The 26753-nt window shown below is 41.6% G+C and overlaps 1 protein-coding gene across 1 annotated transcript in view; it reads left to right on the top strand.

Moving 5' to 3' along the window:
• The window catches only part of NEB (nebulin), a 105443-nt gene that overhangs the window by 3865 nt on the left and 74825 nt on the right, over positions 1-26753 (top strand). Inside the window, exons 2-48 of the mRNA XM_088168423.1 lie at positions 234-290; positions 1425-1466; positions 1768-1959; positions 2302-2409; positions 2550-2654; positions 2943-3047; positions 3146-3250; positions 3811-3915; positions 4899-5003; positions 5160-5267; positions 5657-5773; positions 6408-6509; positions 6592-6699; positions 6794-6898; positions 7274-7372; positions 7604-7708; positions 8232-8339; positions 8897-9208; positions 9686-9892; positions 10561-10665; positions 10771-10878; positions 11025-11336; positions 11734-11940; positions 12209-12313; positions 12901-13008; positions 13802-14113; positions 14309-14515; positions 14936-15040; positions 15870-15977; positions 16917-17228; positions 17423-17626; positions 18082-18186; positions 18520-18627; positions 19000-19311; positions 19641-19844; positions 20191-20295; positions 20391-20498; positions 21823-22134; positions 22452-22655; positions 22990-23094; positions 23190-23297; positions 23447-23758; positions 24405-24608; positions 24966-25070; positions 25166-25273; positions 25439-25750; positions 26227-26430. Coding sequence (XP_088024549.1) covers positions 234-290; positions 1425-1466; positions 1768-1959; positions 2302-2409; positions 2550-2654; positions 2943-3047; positions 3146-3250; positions 3811-3915; positions 4899-5003; positions 5160-5267; positions 5657-5773; positions 6408-6509; positions 6592-6699; positions 6794-6898; positions 7274-7372; positions 7604-7708; positions 8232-8339; positions 8897-9208; positions 9686-9892; positions 10561-10665; positions 10771-10878; positions 11025-11336; positions 11734-11940; positions 12209-12313; positions 12901-13008; positions 13802-14113; positions 14309-14515; positions 14936-15040; positions 15870-15977; positions 16917-17228; positions 17423-17626; positions 18082-18186; positions 18520-18627; positions 19000-19311; positions 19641-19844; positions 20191-20295; positions 20391-20498; positions 21823-22134; positions 22452-22655; positions 22990-23094; positions 23190-23297; positions 23447-23758; positions 24405-24608; positions 24966-25070; positions 25166-25273; positions 25439-25750; positions 26227-26430 — 7404 coding nt within the window. The remainder of the gene's footprint in view (positions 1-233; positions 291-1424; positions 1467-1767; positions 1960-2301; positions 2410-2549; positions 2655-2942; positions 3048-3145; positions 3251-3810; positions 3916-4898; positions 5004-5159; positions 5268-5656; positions 5774-6407; positions 6510-6591; positions 6700-6793; positions 6899-7273; positions 7373-7603; positions 7709-8231; positions 8340-8896; positions 9209-9685; positions 9893-10560; positions 10666-10770; positions 10879-11024; positions 11337-11733; positions 11941-12208; positions 12314-12900; positions 13009-13801; positions 14114-14308; positions 14516-14935; positions 15041-15869; positions 15978-16916; positions 17229-17422; positions 17627-18081; positions 18187-18519; positions 18628-18999; positions 19312-19640; positions 19845-20190; positions 20296-20390; positions 20499-21822; positions 22135-22451; positions 22656-22989; positions 23095-23189; positions 23298-23446; positions 23759-24404; positions 24609-24965; positions 25071-25165; positions 25274-25438; positions 25751-26226; positions 26431-26753) is intronic.

Below are 26753 nucleotides of genomic sequence, written 5' to 3'. Positions count from 1 at the left end.
TGACAATCTTTCATTAATTATTTGGATGATTATTAGTTGGGGAATGTATGCAATAAAAATCCGATCCTTAATTCAAAATTTGGACAGATATTCAGAATTACCAGATGTCTCCATAAATACCTGTGAACTAAAATCCTGTTTCTCCAGAAATGTGTTTTAAAACAGCTTCACAGAAGCTACAATTTGCTGATCTGGCCTAACAATGATATTTTTTCTCTTTTTTTTTTCCAAAGTACTACATTGAAGAGACAGTTATTGAGGAGGGTGAGCCACATGAGGTAAAGGTCCCTGTCATGCTGCATGTAGCACATAAATGCATGTAATTAACATGAAATACCAAATTAGCAGCCTTTTGCATTCTGAGGTTTAATTTTTCATGTTAAACACACAAATATCAGTGAACAATTGCTGCTTAATACTTTATTTTTGCTTCAAGTCCCTGCTGTGTGATGATCTAAGATCAGTTTGCATGTATCAGTTCTGTTCCTTTCACTTTGTGTCATTTCACTGAAAAAATTACAGTTTTGCAGATTTTTCATCACGCCACTGGTAACAAATATTTGGGTCACCAAGGAATGATTGCCATAATTTGAAATTCTACTCCTGAAAGAGCTATAGCCCAAGTGTCTGCTTTGTTATAATGAAATATTCTTTATGGCATGGGCTTCTGCAGAAACAGAAGTTATTAATTGTGTAATCCTTGGTGCATTTTCACCTCTGTCTCATTGAAGCAAATAACTCTCAGAGCTCTGATCTTCGTGAATTCCTCTCCAAAGGCAATTTTTTATAAAGCTAATTGATACGAAGTAAAACCTGACACTTATTTGAGTGATTTTTGAGCACGTTTTTTAATTGTGCTAATTATTTTTAGATGCTTTTCTTTAGAATTTTAGTACCAAAATTACTTACTTGCAGCCTGACTATGTTGATAAAGTGTATAAAGCATTTAAATTAATTTGAAATGAATGCATGTAGAGCAGAGGCAGCTGGAGCCCCACTCTCCCAGACCCTCTGGAGAATAATTCCATGAGTTTGATGCAGCAAGCAGCCAGAGAGTTCATTCCTTGTGGGATTTTTTTAGGGTGGGTGATATATAGGGAGCACAGTGGTAATCCCAGTAGGAAAAGTGTCCCTGATTTTCTGTCTCCGTGTGGATCTGGATGAGAGCAGAGCATCCTTTTACCATCTCAGGGGGGTGAAAAACACTTATCCTAGTGAACTTCTACAGCTATAAACCAAGTGATTATTGAAATTTTTTTAATCTCCAAGTGGTCACTGAGACCATCAGCACAGGTCCTGAGACCACCAGCACCACCTACACAGCTGAGCACACCCAGCTCAGGGGGGTGAAAACGCTTATCCTAACAAATTTTTACAGCCATAAAACAAGAGATTATTGATATTTTTTTATTTTTATTCTCCAGGTGGTTACTGAGACCATCAGCACAGACTACTCAGGCTGTGAGGTCACCACAACCACCTTCAGAACTGAGCACACCCAGCTCAGAGTGGTGAAAACCCAAATCCTAATGGACTTTTACAGCTATCAAACAAGTGATTATTGAATTTTTTTAATCCCCACATAGTGACTGAGATCACTGAGACCATCAGCACAGGTCCTGAGACCACCAGCACCACCTACACAGCTGAGCACACCCAACTCAGGGGGATGAAATCCCATATTCTAATTAACTTTTACAGCTATAAAACAAGTGATTATTGATTTTTTTTTTTTTTACTCGCCAGGTGGTGACTGAGTTCACTGAGACCATCAGCACAGAATACTCAACCCCTGAGGTCACCACAACCACCACCTACACAACTGAGCACACCCAGCCCTCCGGGGAGGATGCAGCCCCTCCTGTCAGGAAAAAAACAATCCGGACAAAAGTGGACCCATCCAAGTTTTTGACACCTTACCTGGAACACAGCAATAAAATGAAGGACTTATTCAGCGAGGTAAGGTGTCCCATGTCTCTTATTTCTTGAGGAACACCAGCTTTAAAACTGTTTTACCAGGGTTATTTGATAGTTATAGTGCAAATAATTGGGTTTATCAATACTAAGCTCATGGGGGAATGTAATAAATTAGAGGTGGATTTTTTCCTGTTGTGTCAGATGGAATAAACTCAGCTAAAATAAGCATAAGTGCAAATGTAGTTGAATAATTTTAGTTTATATTACTGAATAATCTGCCCCAAATTCCTGTCCTAACCAGATAAACATGGCAATAATTGCTAATACAGTTCTGCCAGAGCTCAGGGATATATCTTAATTATCTTTATCATTATTTTCTTCCAGAACAAGTACAAAGAAAAATTTAGAAAAGAAAGAGGAAAGCCATATGCTTCCACAGTTGATACCCCAGAAATCCGAAGGATCAAGAAAGTGCAGGACCAGCTCAGTGAGGTGAGTAACAGCTGCATTTCTAGGTTTAACCAGGTGTTTATATGAAGGGTGAAAATGTCATTATTCTGGGTTTTTTTTTTTTTTAAAAAGGAATCAGTCAGTTTTGCTGTAGGATCAATGAATTTTGTGTCCTGTCCCAGGTTAAATACCGCATGGCTGGGGGAATTGCCAGAACCATTTGCCACGTGGATGAAAAGGCCATGGATATAGAACATGCCAAGAAAGTGTCACAGCAAGTGAGCAAGGTGAGTGACTTCTGACTTTCCCTGCACTGCTGGAGCCTGAGGTTACTGATAACAACAAAGATTTTAGCTCAGGGTGCTAAAGCAACGTTTAAAGCAACAGTTTAGAAGCACGGGGAGGGATAGCAGAGAAGTTGGAAAGGCAAATATAAATATAAATATAATATTAAATATTTCCAGTTGCTCTCTTCAGATGTTACTGCTCTGAGACTTGGATTTTAAAAAACCTCTTTAAAGCAGGCAGTTCATTTACAGAAGTAAACATTTTTTAATGCTCATCTTTCCTTCCAGGTATTATATAAACAGAACTGGGAGGAGAATAAAGACAAATACCTGCTTCCCCCTGATGCTCCAGAGCTTGTGAATGCAATAAAAAACACAGCAATGTTCAGCAAGGTAAGAATAAATAATCACAGGTCTCAGTAGCTGAAGTGAAAGAAGCTTTCAAAGCCAGAAATGAATTAATAATGAGCATTCTGGCATTTTTCTTATAGAAACTCTATACTGAAGACTGGGATGCAGACAAAACATTGTTTTATCCCTACAATGACAGCCCAGAGCTCAGAAGGGTGGCCCAGGCTCAGAAGACTCTGAGTGATGTGAGTATCAAAGCAGGGATTGGGTTATGGTGGAACCTGGGACATGCCATGGACTTTGATGAGATATAAAAGCTTCATCGTGCAACAGAAAATAAAAGTGTGTTAAATAAGCTCTGGTAGTAGTGGTGTTTGATAGAAAAATAGGTACTTGATGTTAGAGTATAAATCCATTGGCAATTTGATGCTGGATTAGGAATAAACTCAATAATTTATTAAATCAGCAAGAAGACCTCAAGTATCTCCCCAAATGCAGAAACTCTCAGGGTTGTCTCCAACTCTTGTGGGTGTGCAAATGTGCCTCAAAAATAAGCAAAGGCAGGAGTTGGTGGGACTGGGATTTGCTGATATTTAGATACACAGAACTCTTCAACAGGGGATTTCAGCTCTCACTTGAAGATTTCAGTGAATTTTGTTCAGAGGTTCCCTGGGTTCTTTAATCCCACAGATTAAAGAATTCCTGCTGCAGGGGCTGTGGGCAGAACTTCTTTTATGGATGTGATGAGAGCAGAGCTCAAATGCTGTGATGCTCAAATAAATGTTTATTTTTTCCATCCTTTCAGATTGTCTACAAGAAGGGGCACGATGAAAGGAAAGCAAAATTCACCTCTCTGCCAGACCCCCCTGATGTGGAACAAGCCAAGAAGGTGTCAAGGCAGCTGAGTGATGTGAGTAGAATCTGCTGCCCAAACCCTCAAAAAAAAGGCACCTAAGGAAAGGGAAGGCAAAAGGAAAAACACACAGGAAGACCAATTTTTGCTGGAAAAATTGGGACCAAGTTGCATAATATTGGAAGGAGAATTTAACTATTTTTCTTTTTTTTTTTTTTTTATTTATTTTATTGTGTATTGAAAATTATCTGAATTTTAAGATTAGAGAATTGCAGTATTCAGTCATGGTGGAGAAACCACTAAGAAAATTGCACTGAACCCATTTGTAAGGTAAAATAATTAATTTAGAGAAAATTTCTTTAATCTTATCTTTTCATAGCTTAAAAGCTAAATTGCCATCAAGAAAATTTTATAGCATGTAAAAAAAAAAAAAAAAGAGATCGTACCATAATTCTTTGAAATGAATAAAATAATGAGCTTTGTAGGTATCTCCAAAATTATAAAATATCGATTTTCTAAAGATTATTTTGGCATATATATTCTTTAGCAATGTTTAAAAAGCATTGGAGGAGTTTTATTTTTTATGGTAAGTCTGAAACACCAAGTAGAAACTCAGGCAGGTGTTTTGTTGTTAGACAAACTCTTTAAACTTTTCATACTTGAATTCTGTGAGCTTGAATAAATAATAGAAATCACAAATACCAGGTAATTAAAAGGATTTGTTTATAACCAGTTCCAGCATCAATACCAGTAAATTCTGACTTTATGGGCAATATCCTGATATTACCTGTCCAGGGAGAAAACAGAATTAAAGGAATATGTTAGAGATGATTTATTTCTCCTTTTTAGGTCAGGGAAGGTACTAAGAAAAATGCCTTAACACTGAAATGGTTTGGCTGAATCATATTTAAGGTGTTTTTGACCATAGCTGCTATAAGGCAGGTGTGAGCTTTAAAAAGACAGCTTTGAAAAACGAATCTGTCAAGTGAAAATGGAGCTGTGTCTTGGAGATTCAATTTTATTGTTTTGTTTCCTTATAGGTTATTTACCATGAGGACTATAAAAACAAAATCAAAGGCAAGTGGAGTCAAACTCCGTGCTATGACGTGGCAATTGCAAAAATGAACGCAGAAAATCTAAGCATGGTGAGTGAATCCTGCAGAAAATCTTCAACAGCTCCATCCCTGTTTATGTTCATGTGGAAAATCCTGAGGCTCCATTTGTGGCATTGCTTGTTTCCTAAATAATCCCTGGTGTAGATGTGTGATGTGCTGTTTTCTGTCTGCCTCTGTTCCTAACAGAGGAAATACCAGGAAGACTTTGAAAACATGAAAGACCAAATCTACTTCATGCAGACTGAAACTCCAGAATATGAAGCCAACAAACGAGCTTCAGAAAACGTCAGCAAGGTGAGGGACCTGTGTGCCACCTGTTCAGCCTGGGAACAGTTCTGAACTCACACAAATTGGTGCTGAAATTGTTTTGGCAAGACCTTTCATGGTCCTTTGCAACCATGAGTTAAACAACAAGGGCGTTTTTCCTGGAAAGTGGAAGGTTATATCATAGAATAGATTGATATCACTGAATGGTTTTGGGTGGGAAGGGACCTTAAGGACCACCCAGTGCCACCCCTGCCGTGGGCAGGGACCCCTTCCACTGTCCCAGGGTGCTCCAAGCCCCATCCAAACACTTCCAGGAATAGCCACAGCTTTTCTGGGCAATCACACAGCTTAGTGAGCATTTGGCTTTTAATATTGATTTTTAAAACCTCTTTTTAAAAAATTTTTATTCTTTCCAGTTCAAATACAGAGCAGACTATGAAAAGAAAAAAGCTGTTGCAGATTATAACGTGCTCCCTGCTACAGAGAACCCATTGCTGCAGCAATTAAAAACTGCAGGAAATATTCTGAGTGATGTGAGTATTATCAGTGTGCAGCTACATCATTTTCGGTCATGTACCAGAAACCACGCTCACCATTCCTTCACAAGGCTTCTCTTTTGGATCTTGTAGTATTTTTAGTTTTGTAGACTCATATTTGTCATGAGATAGCACCAGCCAGAACAATTCAGGTAAAGAATGAATTCTCCACAGATGAGTTTAACAACAGCAGTGGCACGTGAATGGCTAATTAGTGGGTAGTTAATTTAGATCCTTGTGGATAATGAATCACAAGAGGACAGTTCTTCCCTTACTCTTTTAAGGAATTTCAGCTAATGATAATATATGTGGTACTTTAACATATTTTTATATTATATTCTGGTTATTTGCTGTAACAGTCTTCTCAATCCCTCTTTTATTTGTATGAAAAGAGATTGAATATTTCTCAGTGTCAGAAGTTCAAAAAACATTAGTCAGACCTTTCTGTCTTCCCTTACAAACCTAAAAAAAAGTTATTTTTAAAGACCATTGAGAAAACAGTGCCATCTGTTTCTCAGTCCTGTGGGAAGCTTTTCTTTGGAAGAGTTTCTCTGTTTTGCTCTTGTCATTTTAACATGTTGGGGGTGGCATGCAGTGAAATCTGCATGATCTGGTATTATTTGATTTGCAGAAATTATACAAAGAAGCCTATGAACAGTCCAAAGGGAACAGGATGAATTACTGTGAGACACCCAAGTTCCAGACTGATGCTGCTCTGAAGAACTTTAGTGATGTAAGTATTCTACTTGGGGTTTATCCTTCAGTTCTGACCCTCTTGGCTACTTTTGCTTCTCAACTCGTGGTTATTTTGGCAGGTAAAATATAAAGATGCTTATCAGAAGAATATTTTGGGGCACTACTTGGGCAGCTTTGAGGACCCACATCAGATCCACTGCATGAAGGTTGAAGCTATGAAAAGTGATGTAAGTGTGGCAATCGTTCTGTTTTCCCCATCACTCTGGCAGTTTGGAGAAATCTCAGTTGTGGTTCCTTACTGAACGTTGCTCTTGTTCTTAGAAAAATTACAAAGCAGATTACGAGGAGGAAAAGACAAAGTGCTACTTCCCTCAGACCATAACTCAAGAGTATGAAGCAATCAAGAAGTTGGAGCAATGTAAAGATGTGAGTACAGGACACAGTTCACCACACAAAAATGAACTGAGTGATCCCTGCTAACATCAAGGATTCTGAGTTCAGCCTCATTGCCTTATGTCACTTCTAAAAAAAAAATCTTCATCTCTATTTTAGGGCCTTTTGTGACATCTAGTGATCAAAAGAGATATAGCACAATCCTTTTTATAAAAAGTCAACCCATAAAATGAGAGCAGTAGTACCAAAATGAAGAATGAGCCTCAAGCATTCACCTGCTTAAATCAATATTTTTAAAAATTAACACTTTAAAACTACTTAATTTATTAATAATTTTATTTGTTTTATCAACACTTGGGAAATGCTTTATATGCATTTTCTAAAAATAATTTTTTAATCTTCTTCCAGCATACCTACAAAAAGCATCCTGATCAAACCAAATTCACTTCAGTGACCGACTCTCCAGTCCAGAAGCAAGCAGAGATCAACAGCAAACAGCTGAGTGATGTAAGTAAACTTTGGAAAAACTCTGACATTCCCAATTTCTGCCCTGTGCCCACCTTCACTTCATCCTCCAGCTTTAAGAGCACTCCTGAAATAATTGTGTCGGTGACTGTGTGTACTTACAATTTTATTCCAGCAGAACATCACCTGGAAATCAGATTTTTTTTAAATAGTTTTCCAATTCACAGTCTATAAATTGGGCTGCTAAATATCTTTCTTTCTTTTTCTTTGCAGATCTTATATAAATCCAAAGGGGAAGAAATTATTCACAAGTACCACCTCCCTCCTGATGTGCCCCAGTTCATCCAGGCTAGAGTTAATGCCTACAACATCAGTGATGTGAGTGTATTTTGAATTTCAACACCATGAAGCTCTTCACAGATGGTATCAATTTCATTGCCTTTGTGATGTTAAATTTTTTGGTGGCATTATCAGACTTCCAGGAATGAGATAAAAACTGAAATCTCCCTGAATAACCTTGGAATTTTAATAGTCTGACCAGACTGATAAAAAAAAATCAGCCAGGCTGCTTTCTCCAGTCCCTTTAGAGCACAAAGCCCAAGTTTGAAGCTAACAGGAAAAAACTTTCTGAAGGTTCAGTCAAATGGAAAAGGATTTTGCATAAGAAAGGGCAAAAATGCCACTGATAGAGTTGTTCTCAATGAAAAGTGGAAAAATGCTTGTGGGCTTTATTATTATCTTTGTAATTTATTATCATACAACTGTCGTTTGTGTACAGGTTAACATTTTTTCCTTGAGATTACATGGATATTTTACTTCCTATAATAAAAACATGGGCTTCAAATCTTTATTAAAATTGCTATTCCTGACACTGCAAACTCTTCCCTTTTTCCCCTCCAAGGCTAACTACAAAGCAGACTGGAAGAAAACCCTTTCCAAAGGCTATGATCTGAAACCAGATGCCATTCCAATTATTGCTGCTAAAGCTTCTCGGAATATTGCAAGTGATGTAAGTAGGATTTACATCCAGTGGAACACACACCCCTCCAGCATTTCATTATTTCTTATTATTTACCTGCTTTAGCAAAAGGTTACAGGTGACTCTTCATTCCCCTCTTGAACATCCCCAATTGAATATTGGGATATTGAATTGGTTGGTGAGGCTGCTCAGTAATTATTATTATTATTATTATTATTATTATTATTATTATTATTATTATTATTATTATTATTATTATTATTATTATTATTATTATTATTATTATTATTATTATTATAGTCTTAATTAAAAGTTGGGAGTGGCAAGCCTGCCTCAATGACAATGGTAAGGGAGAGCTTGTAGCTGCAGGTGTGGGTTGAGATATGTACCAGGAGTCAAGGCAAGATGAAAAATCCAATAATCCTCTTCTTTTTTTGACCTAAATAATCCCGTGCTGTCGTAAAAACCATTTATGAGGTTATAGAATGAACTGCAGCATTAATACTTTGAAAGTCAGTGTTTTAAACCTGTCCAAAGTGTGTTTTCTCTTTCCCAAGTGGCTAAAGGTGTTTTTCCTTTGTCTTTAGGTCAAGTACAAGGAATCCTACGAGAAAGACAAAGGCAAACAGGTCGGGTTCCGGAGCCTGCAGGATGATCCCAAACTTGTTCACTACATGAACGTGGCCAAAATCCAGTCGGATCGGGAGTACAAGAAGGATTATGAAGTCACCAAGACCAAATATCACACTCCTCTGGATATGTTCAGTGTGACAGCTGCCAAGAAAGCCCAGGAAGTGGTGACAAACACTGGCTATAAGCAGCCAATTCACAATTACACCCTCCTGCCTGATTCTGTGAACCTGGAACTGTCCAGAAATGTGATGCAGCTCCAGAGTGATGTATGTCATCAATAATCAGCTCCATTTTTCATTCTCATCGTGGCTGTGTGATATCATTGATCTTTAAAGGCTAAAAAATTAATTTATATAGTCCAATATATATTATATTGGATTAACAGTAGGTTGGGATGTGACTGGTCTGGAGCCATTTATTTTCCAAACATTATCAGAATTATGTGTAGCTATTAAGTTGTAGGAACCTTATCTAGAAAGTAACAATTTTTTAATATCTCTCCATATTTGGCATATTCCCAGCAAATGAGCATGTTTTACTAATTGCATTTTTGCAGTTAGATTTTAATTACTATGATTTTACCTCTCCTAAACACTGACTCTATAATACTTAAATTTTAATTAAATCTAAATTGCCCCTCAAAAATGAACGACCAGGGGAAGTTCTAAAGCTTCACCTGCTTTATGTGTATAGACACTAACTTTTCTTGCCTCGCTGCGTTTTCCTTGTTTATTTTTGAAAAGAATCTGTACAAATCTGACTTCAATAACTGGCTGAAAGGAGTTGGCTGGGTCCCAATTCAGTCACTGGATGTAGAAAAGGCCAAGAAAGCCACGGAGATTCTCAGTGAGAAGAAATACCGCCAGCATCCCGACCAGCTCAAGTTCTCCATCCCCATGGATGCCATGGAACAAGTGCTGGCAAAGCAAAATGCCAAGACCATGAACAAGGTGGGAAGTTGTTGGATTGACCCAAAGTTTGGGTCTCTGTCTTGCAAAGTTGTGGGGCAAGGTGCATTCCCACTGGAATAATTAAAATTTCCAATGGGTGTGGCAGTTCCTTGGTTAAGACTGGACACTGGGAGATCATGGTGAGCCTCTGACTGCTCATTTAATTATGAATTTCATTTTCTGTTTCTAAAGATTAAAGATTTCTGCTCCAGATTTATATTTGATATTCCTTTTTCTGTAGGACGTATTCACAATAAGTGAACTGCAGAAAACCTGGAATTCTGTCAGTTTTGTACAAGTTTCCTGGAAAGTGGAGTTCTTTACATTTATCTCTAATTATCCAGGACACCACTGATCCTTATTCCTTGTTTTCCATGGAAAGAATGTCTATGAAAATAAATTCTTCCCATTAAGGCAGGGAAGAGCACAGATTGGAAACTTCCAGCTTCAATATTTATTAATTATCAAAACATATGTTGAAAATTTTTTACAACATTAAAGAAAGGAGGAAGATAATGTAGCCCCTCAGCAGCTCTGTGAAGGTTATTTCTGGTGCTAATAATATTTCTAGGAAATATCATTTATTGCAAAATGAGCAGAACAAAAGCAAACTCTTATTTTATGAGTTCAGTACCTTTTCAATGCTAAAAATTCCTTTGTAATTGCAGAGGCTGTACACAGATAAATGGAACAAAGAGAAGACCAGCATCCATGTGATGCCAGACACCCCAGAAATTCTGCAGTGCAAAGCGAACCAGATGACAATGAGCGATGTGAGTTGCTGGGCTCATGGTGCCAATTTTAATGCCTTGTTTGAAAATGTCTAACTTCAGAGTTCAGCCTCCATGACACCTGTTCCCTTTCACATCTGATCTTAGAAACTTTACAAATCTGGATGGGAGGAGGAAAAGAAGAAGGGTTATGACTTGCAGCCAGATGCAATTCCAATAAAAGCAGCCAAAAGCTCCAGGGACATCGCAAGCGATGTGAGTGTGGTTGTGTGATACCATTCCGTGGCTTTATTGAAATTAAGTTACTAATCCTGAGATCTTGTGATCAGTGATAAAACAGAGGTTAACACTGCATTTTTTAATTGAGTTTTTTTGCTGTTCTTTCTCTTTCCTGCTCTCAGTATAAATACAAACTGGCCTATGAGAAGGCCAAAGGGAAGCACATCGGCTTCCGCAGCCTGGAGGACGACCCCAAGCTGGTGCACTTCATGCAAGTGGCCAAGATGCAATCTGACAGGGAGTACAAAAAGGGTTATGAGAAGGCCAAGACTCATTTCCACACTCCAGTCGACATGGTCAGCGTGGTGGCAGCCAAGAAAGCTCAGGAAGTGGCTACAAATGCAAACTACAAGAACTTAATCCACACCTACAACGTCCTGCCCGATGCTATGAGCATTGAATTGGCCAAAAACATGATGCAGTTACAAAGTGATGTAAGTAAGAGGTGCTTCAGCCTCTGCACTGTGAATACAAAGGTGCTTAGTTTATGAGAAAACGCTGTAAGGTGAATAATATTATTTTCTTAGTGAAATTAGGTCAGGTGTCTACAAAAGTGTAGTAAATTATACAAGTTTTTCAACAATTACAGCTATTTATTTTTTTCCTAGACTCTGAAATATTAAATTAATGAATTTGAGCTTAGAAATAAGCAACTTTATGAATATTTATTTATTGAATATTTTTTCCTTACATGTCCCATCAGGAGCAATAGTTATGTGCAGACCAAGACAGGAAAAGCTTCACTTTTCCTCAATACATTTTATCTCGTACTACCAAATTTATAAACAGTTTTATGCTTCATACTGGTTTATATCTACTTTCTGCCTGCAGAATCAATACAAAGCAGAGTATGATGAAACTATGAAGGGTGTTGGGTGGCTCCCACTGGGCTCCCTGGAAGCTGAGAAGAACAAAAAAGCCATGGAAATTGTGAGTGAGAAGAAATACCGCCAGCATCCAGACAAGTTGAAGTACTCTGTTCCTATGGATTCCATGAACATGGTCTTGGCTTTAAATAATGCCAAAATCATGGATGAGGTAAGAAAGTGCTCAGCAGAATTCATTTAAGCTTGCAGAAGTGGGCAACAATCTATGACTGATTTAATAATCATGTATGCAGAGCTTTAGAAAAGGTGATTTTGTTTTGTAGCTAATGAATGTGCTTTAAATAAAAAGATAAATGTTCTTCTCGTGGTAGTAACACATCACTGTCAAGGCAGTTTGGATTTCAAGTGGAAAATAGTATTTTCATTGTTTTATTTAATAATAACAGATCCTGAGGTCTCTATTTTTTTAATCCTTCCAGCACAAGTACAAACAAGCCTGGGAAGAAGACAAAAAGAAAATTCACATCACCCCAGATATTCCACAGATTGTTTTAGCAAAAGCAAATGCATTCAATTTAAGTGAAGTGAGTATTGCTTGAAAGACCACGACCTTGCTCTTGTTTTTTGGTTAGGAATAAGTGAGATGAGAGCATGCAAAAGTCTCACCTTGCTAACCTCTAGTAATTTCACAATACGTAATAATTTTCCTTTTCCCTGCTTCCTTCCCCAAAATTACATACCCAGAATTGCCAGTCAGGTTGTGAAGTGTTCATGCAGACCATTAAAATCTAACAGTTACTAACAAAATACAGTAGACTTTGAGTACTGTTCATGTTTGTTACTGTATTTAGTATTTTATTTTTAATGTTTTTTTATTTCCCCATGCACAAGGTTTTGTACAGGGTTCAAAATGTACATAGCACCTGTGTTTTTTTGGTAAAAGATGACATTATAGACAGGTTTTGGTAGCCAATTGTTAAATCCACATATGCTAAATAAAGCATTGCTTGTAATTATGTACATCTGCAATGTGGGCAGAAATAGACATTTTTATCTCTTTTTATTTTTTAAGATGACGTCCCTATGGATGTAACTTTTCACCAATATTTGTGCGTGTGGAAAACATGTAAATTTTTTGCTTTTTTAAAAGATTCTTCTTCTCCTTTTGCAGAAAATGTACAGATCTTCATTTGAAGAAACCAGGAAGAAAGGATATGATCTCAGGGCTGATGCTATTCCTGTCAAAGCTGCCAAAGCTTCCAGGGATATTGCCAGTGATGTAAGTTCTTGGGAAGAAAAATGGGCAGGGACATCTTCCACTATCCCAAGGTGCTCCAGCATAGCCTTGGACACTTCTGGGGAACCTGTGCTGGGGCCTCAGCAACTTCATAGGGAAGAATTTTTTTGTAAATGTGGTATTTGCACCACTTAATTAGTGGCTGGTCTGCAGTTTTCTTCTGTCTTCACTCAGAGTCAGGATTAAAAACACGAAGGAGATGAATTTCTCGTGTTCAGGCTTGTTGTTTATTAAATCTTATCTAAAGTACAGAGAGTTCTGAAACACTTCCAGCCTCCAGCTAAAAGTGAGCAAAATGGAGCTGAATCCAGCTGGTTACAAGGTGTTTTAAAGCTAAACAGTCCAATAAAGAACTAACACCTCTATTATTGATACTTTTGACCCAATAACCAAATTCCTGTGACCCTCAGTGCAGCAGTAACTCGTCCAACCAAAAACTGCTCCCTGAAACCGTGGAGAAAAAGGAAGAAGAATACAGAAAGAAACAACACCCAAATCCTCCATCTTATCCCATACCCATTACTATATTCTAAAAACCCCAAATTCCAAACCCCTTACCATGTGAAATCACACACTTCTATTTAACTCCACACCCCTGATTTTAACTCCATCACTCAAATTTGGAAACTTCTCCAAGGCCTCAAGTCAAAAGCAGTGTTCTCCTGGAGGTCAGACAGCACAGAAAGCTCAAAAATCTCAGGTTTCTGGGATCCAACATTTTTTCCCTAATTTCAAATCTAAATGAATGAAAACCTCTGTTTCTCTTCTCCTCCAGTATAAATACAAATTAGGCTATGAACAAGACAAGGGCAAACTCGTCGGCTTCCGCAGCCTCCAGGATGATCCCAAACTTGTCCACTGCATGCAAGTGGCCAAGATGCAGTCAGACAGGGAGTACAAGAAGGCCTATGAGACCAGCAAGACTCACTACCAGACTCCTGCTGATGCCCTCAGCGTGGTGGCAGCCAAGGAGGCCCAGGACCGTGTCACCAACACCAACTACAAACGCCTGATCCACCAGTACATGCTCCTGCCAGATGCAATGAGCTTGGAGCTGTACAGGAACATGAATCAGATCCAAAGTGATGTAAGTTTTCTTCTTGTGCCTTTTGTTTTTACGTCATGGTTGCAGTTTGGAAAGAACAGGATTTTTTTTTTTCATGAGCTGTCTTCTTTATGTGGCTTTTGTTTTTCCATCATGGCTGTGTTTTGGAAAGAATTGGTTTATTCCGTATCAGCTGTTTGTACGTTGTAAACTTTGCTTTTGTGTCCCGTTTGGCAGAATGAGTACAAGCAGGATTACAAGGAATGGTTCAGGGGCATTGGTTGGAGTCCCATTGGTTCTCTGGATGTGGAGAAATCAAAGAAAGCCACGGAGATTGCGAGCGATCGGAAGTACCGGCAGCACCCCAGCATGTTCCCCTTCACCAAACAGAACGATGCCATGGACCTGGTCCTTGCAAAGCAGAATGCAAATATCATGAACAAAGTGAGTATTTGGGGGGAAAGCCAGGCAGGCATTTACTTATCATCCATACCAATAACCACTCTGTGAATCTCTGTCACACCTTTATGTGGCAGCATTCCCCTGGGAAAAACAACTGTCACGGGCTCCTCTTTTAATTTTTTTTTTTCTCAATGATAAACAGCATTGGTTAAAGAAATTTTTTCTCATTTTTCTCCAACTTCTATTCATCCCATTCTTATATAAAAATGACTGATCATGAAAATCTTGATAGTTTGGTTTCATTAAAAGCAAGACCAGACAATAAACCAGCTGATTCTGGACTAGATCATTACATAGTAAAATAAATCTGACTCAGCACCTTCACCTTTAAAGGTGAAAACCCTGGAAGAACCATCTTTTGTCATTCTTATTAACACATCTGATGTAACTTTCTGTCCACAGCATGCTTATACCCAAGCCTGGGAGAAGGATAAAACTCAGGTCCATGTGATGCCAGACACACCAGATATTCTACAGGCCAAACAGAACAAGACAAACTACAGTCAGGTAGAGTATTTTGATACACCCTATCAACATTTTAAATTAATATCTACTGGAGATTTAGAACACAGGCAAGCATTTCATGTGGGTAATATTTTCAGAGTAAAATAAGTACCAGCTTCAGGCTAGCAAACTAACATACTAAACTGCATTATAATGTATTGGAAATATAAGTCCTGCTTTTGAAATCTGGAAGTGCACAACCCATACTCTATGCTTAGCATTGAATTCAGTCATGCTAAAAATTCCTAACTATTAAATTTACAAGTTAATTGTGTATATTTTTAACCTCACCTGTGGGAAAAAAGTAGCTGCAGTGATTCCAGCTTTTCTCTCAGCTTTCAGATAGCTTTCAGATAGGAGAAAGTGACAATTGTGCCAGTAGAAAACACTCAGGTTTTGCTTTGCATCCTTGCTCAGAGGCAAATCTTTGCCTTAAGAATGCCTGTACTTAAAATCACCTGTGATTTTAAGATCACAGACTGACTTGCCTGTTAAATGGCTTAATGAAAACCTTTTAAAAATTTTGTTAAGCCAATCAAAAAGTGTTCAATTATCTCAGATGTATGTATTTCAAATTCTCCAGATATGTTTCAAATCAAGATAAGCTACAGTAGGAAGCTGCTAAATAATGAAAAACTGTTTAGTCCCTCTCCTAAGCCTTGGAAGACCAGCATTCCTTGTTTATCAGTTTCCCATTTCTCAGTTCCCATTCTAGCAGCTCTTCTCTCATAACTGAAGCCCGTGAGGTGACCAGAATTTGGATCATTAGTGTATCTAAATATCAGGTGACATCCATATTACTGATTTTAATTAATATTGTTTTCTATTTTAGAAACTCTACAAGCTTGGCTGGGAGGAAATGATAAAGAAAGGCTATGACCTCACACCTGAAGCCATGTCAGTGAAAGCTGCCAAAGCTTCAAGGGACATTGCAAGTGATGTAAGCAGCATTTTTAAATCAATGTGATACTCATTGATCTGGTTGTTTTAACCTATAGAGTCACAGTAAATTGATGTGCACCTCTCTGCTAAGGTGTGGCTTGGAGTCAAAATCAACACTGTTGACAAAACTCCTTCCTGAGCTGTTTTTGTCCAATTTTACAAGGGTTTCTCTGGCATCTTAACAAGTCCAAAGTTTGGTCCATTCATGGCTGGTCATAAAAAGGGAGGAGTTTTCTTCTCTTTTGGCTGCATCATTTTCAGAGCAGCAGCAAATTTGATCCAATTAGCTAAGCCCAGTGCCTGTCCAGAGAAATCCTCATTACAGCTCTGAAACAGATGTGGTGATACATGGACTGCTGTTACCATAACTTGGTACAAATACAACTCCTGCATTTGTGGAAGAGATTGTATTAGTCTTTAGGAAATGTTTCCTGTGCTTAAGTATATTTGTATTTCATAATTTTTCATTGTTGGTGATGTTATTCATCAAAATATTTCAGTGTGTCAGTATTAGGGAGTTCTGAACAGAGTGAGTGTGTGAATCAGATGGCACAGGAGACCATTCCTATTGCCATGTACTCTTTCTTTCCCAGAGAGAGCATTCACTGACACCAAGCCATGCACATTAGTCAAGGGGCTGCTAAAACTTCACATGAGATGCCATAACAAGTTTCTTATTTATAGAATCCTAGAGTCACAAAATGGTTTGGGTTGGAAGGGGCGTTAAAGATTGTTCAGCTCCACCCTTCCTGTGGGCACGGCCACACTTCCACTATCCCAGATTGCTCCAAGCCCCATCCAACCTGATTTTGGACGCTTCCAGGCATCATTTCATGAGGAGCATGAAGATGAAGGAATATATTGTTATTTTGCTTGTGTATTTTACCCTTGCACGTTTGTCAGTGTGATTTGAGTGGTGCCACCTTTGCCCCTGCAGTTCAAGTACAAAGAAGGATACCGCAAGCAGCAGGGACACCACATCGGATTCCGCAGCTTGCAGGATGACCCCAAGATGCTGTGGTCCATGCAAGTAGCTAAAATGCAGAGTGAGAGGGAGTACAAGAAAGACTTTGAAAAGTGGAAGACCAAGTTCAATATGCCCGTGGATATGCTGGGCTTCCTCCTGGCTAAGAAGTGTCAGGAGCTGGTCAGTGATGTGGACTACAAACACATACTGCACCGCTGGACTTGTCTGCCAGACCAGGTCGATGTCGCCGAGGCAAAGAGAGTCAACGAGCTGCAGAGTGATGTAAGCTCCCTCTGGGTTTAATTCTCTTATTTCCATGTCAGATAATTACTGCTGATTGGAAAGTATCTTTGATGACTCGCTTTTGGTATCAGTATAGATCAGATTGGAGCTAAACTGCCAGTTTGACTTTCCACAGCATTTAATCAATGAACAGTGAAATAATCTGCTATGGTTTTGATTTTTATCCTTAACAGAACGTGTATAAGTCAGACCTACAGTGGCTCAGAGGCATTGGATGGAGTCCTTTGGGATCTCTGGAAGCTGAAAAGAACAAGAAAGCTTCTGAAATACTGAATGAGAAGAAGTACAGGCAGCACCCAGACACCATTAAGTTCACAAGTATCCCAGATGCCATGGATGTCGTTTTGGCAAAATCTAATGCCAAAAACAGGAGTGATGTAAGTTCCCTCTAGAGACAGAACGTGGGATTCAATAAGTGAATACATTCATATATATTTTAAAAAGGATCTCTGTTTCAGAACATGCACTTAAAATATGCAGATAGCAGGTGTTTATAGTCAGGGCCTCACTGCTCTTTGTGCCTCGTTCAGAAGATGAAGATCTTGAGATAATTTGCTTAGTGTAACTGCAAATAAGACCTTTAGTAGGCAATATGTAAATATATTGTTGGAATGCTGTTTCCTTGGCATTACATGGATGTAAAGAAGAAAAAAAGGATGTATTTCAGTAAGAAGTCATTGTATTATTTAATTTTACTATCTTGTCTTGTTTATATCTCTAATTCTTGCTTAGCATGTCTTTGCTTTGCTAATGCAGAGTAAAGGTGAACTGAAATTACTGCTGTGCAGGTGATTCTTGGATCAGACCAGGTTTTTGTTTGTGTCTCTTTCAGATACTCTACAAGGAAGCTTGGAACAAGGACAAGACTAAGGTTCACATCATGCCTGATACACCTGAAATTTTGCTGGCTAAATCAAACTTGATTAACACAAGTGATGTAAGTTTGCATTTGAAACTGAGTTTAGAGAACTACAGGGTTGTATTACCTCTACAGAAAGCTCTGGCAAAAATTCAGATTAATATACTTGCTAAAAGAAATTTTGATCTTCAATGAAATAATCAGAAGACATTTAAATTGTAATTTTAAAATAGTTTCTATCCAAGGTTACAAGATGCATATCATTAATAGCAAGGTATGGAGTTTAATTTAATTAATTGTGTTTGGAAACTCATGCTTTCTTTTCAATAGTCAGAGGTGAAAAATTGTAGCATTGGAAAACTCTCTGGAGATTTTTATCTGCATTAATTCCTTTGAATCCTTCTCCAACAGAAACGTTACAAGGTGGGATATGAAGAGCTGAAGAAGAAAGGCTATGACCTCCCTCCTGATGCCATCCCCCTGCAGGCAGCCAAGGCATCCCGAGACATAGCCAGCGAGGTGGGTCTGGCAGAGGAAAAATCAGAGTGGGGCACAGAGGGGACACATAAACTTGAGTAAAAATGATTTGTATTTAACAGGAGGAGCTATGTAAAATTTTAATACTGTTCTATTGTTCCCCACCTCAAAGGTTGTGTAATTTTTAATGGTGTAAAGTTAACTAAATTAGATACAAGAATTTAAATATTACAGTATAGAGCTATGAGAAATCCTGTAATATCTCCCTGACATTATAACAAATGGTAAAAGTCTTGGAAAGAAACACAAGCAAATTAAAATATGTTAGATTCAAAATTATTAATTACCCTATTAACAGAAACTGAAATGGCAGCTTGGAAAGAAGTGGTCATTTTTTTTTCTCTGTTTAATTAGTACAAATACAAAACAGCATACAGAAAACAGCTGGGCCACCACATCGGGGCCAGGAACATCGAGGACGACCCCAAGATGATGTGGTCCATGCACGTGGCCAAAATCCAGAGTGACAGAGAGTACAAGAAGGACTTTGAGAAGTCCAAGACCAGGTTCAGCAGCCCTGTGGACATGCTGGGAGTGGTGTTGGCCAAGAAGTGCCAGGAGCTGGTCAGTGACGTCGATTACCGGCACCCTCTGCACCGCTGGACCTGCCTGCCCGACCAGAGCGACGTTGTCCATGCCAAGACAGTGTACGACCTGCAGAGTGATGTGAGTTGTTCTTTATTCACTGTGGGGCAGCCTTGGGTTGTCTCTCCTGTGTTCTGTTCTAGTTTTGAAGGAAGGGTCTGTGTGGCAGGGAAGGGGCAATGGAATCGAGTTTTTTTTAATGGAGAACTAGCAGTTGGAAAAGACAAACTGTGAGGGCAGTGGAGAATGTTATGGAGAGCATTAGGGGATAGGTACAACCACTGAATGGGTGGCTGGAAGGTTGACCCAGTGGAACATGCTCCATGCAGGAGAACATCCATTGGTAGGAGATGAGGTTGCTGGGAGTGAGGAGGTTGCTGAGCTGATGTTTTCCTTTCCTGTCCCTCCAGAACGTGTACAAGTCTGACCTGCAGTGGCTGAGGGGCATTGGCTGGTCCCCAATTGGATCATTGGATGTTGAGAAGAACAAGAGGGCGAGTGAGATCCTGAGTGACAAGAAGTACCGGCAGCACCCAGACACCATCAAATTCACGAGCCTTCCTGACTCCATGCCCATGATGCTGGCAAAGCACAACTCCAAAATTATGGACCAAGTGAGATTTCCTTTTGTGTTTGCATCCTAAAGAAAACAGACACCTTCCTTTGTCAAGGTGTTGGTCCTTCCCTGGCCGAGTTGTGCAAGGGGAATATTGGCTTCTCTTGCCTCAGGGATTTGTCTTCCTTGTTTGAGATCAGACAATCTTTTGTGTGCTTGGAGCAGTAACAGGGTGCAATGTGGAAAAGGGTGAAGCATTAGAAAGTTTTGGGGAACGAGCAGAAGTTTCAGGGTCAGTGCAAAGTAGAGCCCCCTTGCTTTGGCTTATGGAGCCAATCTTCTTGTTGAGGTTTTTTTCCTGAGCCTGTGGGATCACACCTCCCTCTGCGCTCCTCATTTTCCAGCGCTCGTACATCTCAGCGTGGGAGAAGGACAAAACCAGCGTTCACATCATGCCAGACACCCCTGGGATCCTGCTGGCCCAGCAGAACAAAGTGAACTTCAGCGAGGTGAGTGCTTGTTGTTGAGGGTGCAGTGTCCATCCCTGGGTGCTGCCGTGTCCCAGGCAGCAGTGATGTCTGAGGGCTGGTGGTGTTTGTTTCAGAAACTGTACAAGCAGGCGATGGAGGAGGAGAAGAAGAAGGGCTACGACATGCGGGCAGATGCCATTCCCATCACGGCTGCCAAAGCTTCCCGGGACATCGCCAGTGATGTGAGTGCACAGCAGCCCCCATGGCACAGGCTGTCACACGGGTGCCACGTGCTGGTAGTTGAGCCCAGGGTTTGCAACTGAGCCAAATGGAGACAACAAATCCATTACCTATCACTGCCATTCAGTTGTCCAGCAAAGGTTTTGTTCCACACTGTCTACCTGCAGCTGTCCCTGCAGTTATGGGTGTGCACTGTTGCAAGGGAAGGTGTAGCTGTGGAAAGGGGTTTTAACCCTTTAAGTGCAGCAGAAATAAGATGCACAGCTACATGGTGGTCTGTCATGACAGGAAGAAAGAGCCAAGTTTATTCACAAACACACTTGGGTTTATAGCAGGACTGCAACTCCCAGAGCAGAGAAAAGGAGATTGGTTCAGAGAGAAGACACCCCATTGCCAGGGCCTGGGCACACACCACAACAGGGCTTCTTTCTTTGGTATTAATTCCTTTTTATTTTGACCAAATTATCACCCTGGGAGAAATTCTCCCTAGCCTTGAGCTGGACCAGCTGATGGGCTGGGAACAGAGCTGAGAAGCTCCAGCCTGGAATATTTTCCAGGCTGTAATTTTCTCACTTTCTCAATATGTGTCCCACAGGAAGGTCTAGGTGATGTGGAGGAGTAGCCATGGGAGCTGGGTGGTGGCCAGAGCCCAAAGCAGGGTCCCTCTTGGGCTTGTGAGTGCATGTCCTCATGCAACAGCCTGAAGTTCTGAGGTGTTGGGCTGCCCTCAGCACTGCCCATCTGCATGGCCCTGACTCTGCAGCTACGCAGCTGAGCTGTGCATGAGGAAAGAAAACCCAAACCAAGTTTTCCTTTAAAAATTAAAGCTGTGTAAAAAACCATAATTTTTTGTTGCTCTTAGGTATTAATACAAAATTGCATTCCTATATGGGTTTGCTGTATTTATTAAATCTTACCAATAATTCTCTCTGTAGTTACATTTTATTGCCTCAGTAGTTTGAGTAAGAGTTGATTTGGCCATTGTGCTTGAAGATCAGTAAATGATTCTTTATGTAGGGGGTATTTATTGAACTTCAGGTATTTTATATAACTTTCATGATTTAAAGACTTTTCTTCCTCTCAGTTCGTGATCAGTAACTCTCAATATATAGACCAGGGAGAGTCTTGGGAACTGTGAGTTTTATCAGGAGGATAATGCATGGATTATTTTCTAGCTGTACACTGTAGGTCATCAGCTGGTCACTTTCACACTGTAAACTCTCTGTGGTTTTATCTGATAAATTGGTTGGAGGTGGCACCACAGGGATTACTAGGATTGTAAAGAAACCTAAAATAATACTCAGGGCATATTGTTTTTTCCTACAGTACAAGTACAAGGAAGGGTATCGCAAACAGCTGGGCCACCACATCGGGGCCAGGAACATCGAGGATGACCCCAAGATGATGTGGTCCATGCACGTGGCCAAGATCCAGAGTGACAGGGAGTACAAGAAAGCTTTTGAGAAGTCCAAGACTCACTTCAGCAGCCCCGTGGACATGCTGGGAGTGGTGTTGGCCAAGAAGTGCCAGGAGCTGGTCAGTGACGTCGATTACCGGCACCCTCTGCACCGCTGGACCTGCCTGCCCGACCAGAGCGACGTTGTCCATGCCAAGACAGTGTACGACCTGCAGAGTGATGTGAGTTGTTCTTTATTCACTGTGTGAGAAACTTGGGTTGCCTGTTCTGTGTTCTTTCTGCTATTGGAGGAGAGGTCTGTGTGTCAGGAAGAGGGTGACAGATTGAATTCCTTTTCTGCTGGAGAACCAGCATTTGGCAAGTGTTGGGTTCAGATGAAAATGGTGTGAAGAGCTCTATGAGTACAAACACTGCATGGGTGGCTGGTGGGTGACCCAGTGGAACTTGCTCCATTAAACAGAGTTTCCCATGGTAAGAGATGAGGTTGCTGGGAGTGAGGAGGTTGCTGAGCTGATGTTTTCCTTTCCTGTCCCTCCAGAACGTGTACAAGTCTGACCTGCAGTGGCTGAGGGGCATTGGCTGGTCCCCAATTGGGTCATTGGATGTTGAGAAGAACAAGAGGGCGAGCGAGATCCTGAGTGACAAGAAGTACCGGCAGCACCCAGACACCATCAAATTCACGAGCCTTCCTGACTCCATGCCCATGATGCTGGCAAAGCACAACTCCAAAATTATGGACCAAGTGAGATTTCCTTTTCTGTTTGCATCCTGAAGGAAATTAGAACCTTTCTCAAGATGTTGTTCTATCTCCTTCTGTGATCTGGGTTCTTCAAGGGGGATGCTGCATCCTCTTGTCTCAGAGAGACAAGAGATAAAGCTCTCTCTTGGAGCTGTACTGAAGTACAGTGTGGAAAAGAAATGGGACAAGGATTAGAAAGGTTGCTGAAAGGGCAGAAGTTTCAGAGTCAGTGCAAAGTACAGCCCTCTTGCTTTGGTTTGTGGATCTGATTTGCTCACTGAGTTTTTTTTCCTGAGCCTGTGGGGTCTCACCTCCCTCTGTGCTCCTCGTTTTCCAGCGCTCGTACATCTCAGCGTGGGAGAAGGACAAAACCAGCGTTCACATCATGCCAGACACCCCTGGGATCCTGCTGGCCCAGCAGAACAAAGTGAACTTCAGCGAGGTGGGTGCTTGTTGTTGAGGGTGCAGTGTCCCTCCCTGGGTGCTGCCGTGTCCCAGGCAGCAGTGATGTCTGAGGGCTGGTGGTGTTTGTTTCAGAAACTGTACAAGCAGGCGATGGAGGAGGAGAAGAAGAAGGGCTACGACATGCGGGCAGATGCCATTCCCATCACGGCTGCCAAAGCTTCCCGGGACATCGCCAGTGATGTGAGTGCACAGCAGCCCCCATGGCACAGGCTGGGGCTGAGTCTTTTCTTTCTTTAAAATCTCTGTGGTTTCAAGTGCTATGTTTTCTGGAGGTGATGCCTCTAAAAACCCCTAAACTCACATTCAGTGAACTTTTTTTTTGTCCATAGTACAAGTACAAGGAAGGGTATCGCAAACAGCTGGGCCACCACATCGGGGCCAGGAACATCGAGGACGACCCCAAGATGATGTGGTCCATGCACGTGGCCAAGATCCAGAGTGACAGGGAGTACAAGAAGGACTTTGAGAAGTTCAAAACCCGCTTCAGCAGCCCTGTGGACATGCTGGGAGTGGTGTTGGCCAAGAAATGCCAGGAGCTGGTCAGTGATGTCGATTACCGGCACCCTCTGCACCGCTGGACCTGCCTGCCCGACCAGAGCGACGTTGTCCATGCCAAGACAGTGTACGACCTGCAGAGTGATGTGAGTTGTGCTTTACTGGCTGTGTTGCAACCAGAAATCTCTCTTGTATTCTGTTCGTCTGCTGGGAGAGTTCAATGTGGGGATAATAATTCTTGGCTGATTCTGAGGGACTGAGGCTGTGTCGGGGCCTTTCCTGTCATGAACAGTCACTGCTGATGTTTGTGTGCACTCATACTTCATGGTCGCAGAAGAATCTTTTCTTGACATGAGCATTTTATGGAGAGAGTTGTGGCTGGGACCTTCAGTACAGTAAGGCAGTGGAAGTGCAATACCATCAAATATTTTCTTTTGTAGAGCCAACAGTGGAAATGGCAACTTCTGGGTGTAGTGGGACATGGTACAAAGGGCGTAAGGCACATGCCATGCCTCTGCCTGCTTTAGAATGTCAAATGGGGTAGGCCCTTTCTGGGGATACTAAGGAAGATAGAGAGGAAGGGTGGTGGATTCCTTGGCAGGTACCTGTGTTCCTGAAAGAGTGGGTAGCCAGGTGTGAGGAGCTGGTTTTAATGGAAGTCCCATTCCTGGTGTGCAGTGGGTTGACCCAGGGAAATGTACTCCATTAAGCAGAGTTTCCCATGGTAGGACATGAGGCTGCTTGGAGTGAGGAGGTTGCTGAGTTGCTTTGTGTCCTTTCCTGTCCTTCCAGAACGTGTACAAGTCTGACCTGCAGTGGCTGAGGGGCATTGGCTGGTCCCCAATTGGGTCATTGGATGTTGAGAAGAACAAGAGGGCGAGCGAGATCCTGAGTGACAAGAAGTACCGGCAGCACCCAGACACCATCAAATTCACGAGCCTTCCTGACTCCATGCCCATGATGCTGGCAAAGCACAACTCCAAAATTATGGACCAAGTGAGATTTTCTTTTGTGTTTGCATCCTGAAGAAAATGAACACTTTCCGTTTTCAGGAACTTGTTCTATGTCCTTCCATGGCTCAGGCTGTGCAAGGGGGGGAAATCCCTCTTGCCTCAGGGATTTGTGTTCCTTGTTTGAGATAAAACTCTTGTTTGGTGTTGTTGGAGCAATAACGGGGTGCAGTGAGGAACAGAAAAGGGTGAGGCATTAGAACATTTTGGGGAACGGGCAGAAGTTACAGGGTCAGTGCAAAGCAGAGGCCTCTTGCTTTGGTTTCTGGATCTGATTTGCTCACTGAGTTTGTTTTCCTGAGCCTGCGGGGTCTCACCTCCCTCTGTGCTCCTCGTTTTCCAGCGCTCGTACATCTCAGCGTGGGAGAAGGACAAAACCAGCGTTCACATCATGCCAGACACCCCTGGGATCCTGCTGGCCCAGCAGAACAAAGTGAACTTCAGCGAGGTGGGTGCTTGTTGTTGAGGGTGCAGTGTCCATCCCTGGGTGCTGCTGTGTCCCAGGCAGCAGTGATGTCTGAGGGCTGGTGGTGTTTGTTTCAGAAACTGTACAAGCAGGCGATGGAGGAGGAGAAGAAGAAGGGCTACGACATGCGGGCAGATGCCATTCCCATCACGGCTGCCAAAGCTTCCCGGGACATCGCCAGTGATGTGAGTGCACAGCAGCCCCCGTGGCACAGGCTGGGGCTGAGTCTTTTCTTTCTTTAAAGTTTCTGTGGTTTCAGGTGCTATGTTTTCTGGAGGTGGTGCCCCAGGGGTGTTGGTGTTATAAAAACCCCTAAACTAACACTTAGTAAACTTTTTTTTTGTCCATAGTACAAGTACAAGGAAGGGTATCGCAAACAGCTGGGCCACCACATCGGGGCCAGGAACATCGAGGATGACCCCAAGATGATGTGGTCCATGCACGTGGCCAAGATCCAGAGTGACAGGGAGTACAAGAAAGCTTTTGAGAAGTCCAAGACTCACTTCAGCAGCCCTGTGGACATGCTGGGAATTGTATTGGCCAAGAAGTGCCAGGAGCTGGTCAGTGACGTCGATTACCGGCACCCTCTGCACCGCTGGACCTGCCTGCCCGACCAGAGCGACGTTGTCCATGCCAAGACAGTGTACGACCTGCAGAGTGATGTGAGTTGTTTATTGACTCTGTGACTGCTTTGTGTTGTCTCTTCTCATGATGGAGGTGGTCTTTGTGGTAAGGGAAAGGCAAGGGAATTCAAATCCCTTTTGTTATGGAGAACCAAGTGTTGGCAAAGGAAAGAAATTGTTCAGCTGAGAATGGTGTGAAGAGCCTTAGGAGATGGGATAAAAGTCTCCTCCAATGTCTCTGCCAGTTGCAGAATGCCAAATGGGGTAGGTCTTTGCTGACAATACCAAGAAGACAGACGGGGAGGATTTGTGGATTGCTTGACAGCCTCTTGTGGTGTTGTAGGAGTGGGGAGACAGTTTTTGGGAGCTGAGCTTATCTAGAGTCCCTTTTGTGGCACAGGCTGGTGGGTGACCCAGTGGAACGTGCTCCATTAAACAGTTTCCCATGGTAAGAGATGAGGTCGCTTGGAGTGAGGAGGTTGCTGAGCTGATGTTTTCCTTTCCTGTCCTTCCAGAACGTGTACAAGTCTGACCTGCAGTGGCTGAGGGGCATTGGCTGGTCACCAATTGGGTCATTGGATGTTGAGAAGAACAAGAGGGCGAGCGAGATCCTGAGTGACAAGAAGTACCGGCAGCACCCAGACACCATCAAATTCACGAGCCTTCCTGACTCCATGCCCATGATGCTGGCAAAGCACAACTCTGAAATCATGAACCAAGTGAGATTTCCTTATGCTTGCATCTTGAAGGAAATGAGAACCTTCTTTCCCTGGATGTTAGTCTACGTCTTTCCATGGCTCAGGTTGTGCAAGGGGAATGTTGGCTTCTCCTGCCTCAGGGATTTGTGTTCCTTGTTTGAGATAAAACTCTTGTTTGGTGTTGTTGGAGCAGTAACTGGGTGCAATATGGAAAAGAAATGGGAGAAGGATTAGAAAGGTTGCTGAAAGGGCAGAAGTTTCAGAGTCAGTGCAAAGTAGAGCCCCCTTGCTTTGGCTCATGGAGCCAATCTTCCTGTTCAGTGTTTCCCTGAGCCTGCGGGGTC

This window comes from Sturnus vulgaris, chromosome 7 (assembly GCF_052056855.1).
Source record: "Sturnus vulgaris isolate bStuVul1 chromosome 7, bStuVul1.hap1, whole genome shotgun sequence".
NCBI lineage: Eukaryota > Metazoa > Chordata > Aves > Passeriformes > Sturnidae > Sturnus > Sturnus vulgaris.
This window is presented reverse-complemented; position numbering and strand designations above follow the sequence as displayed.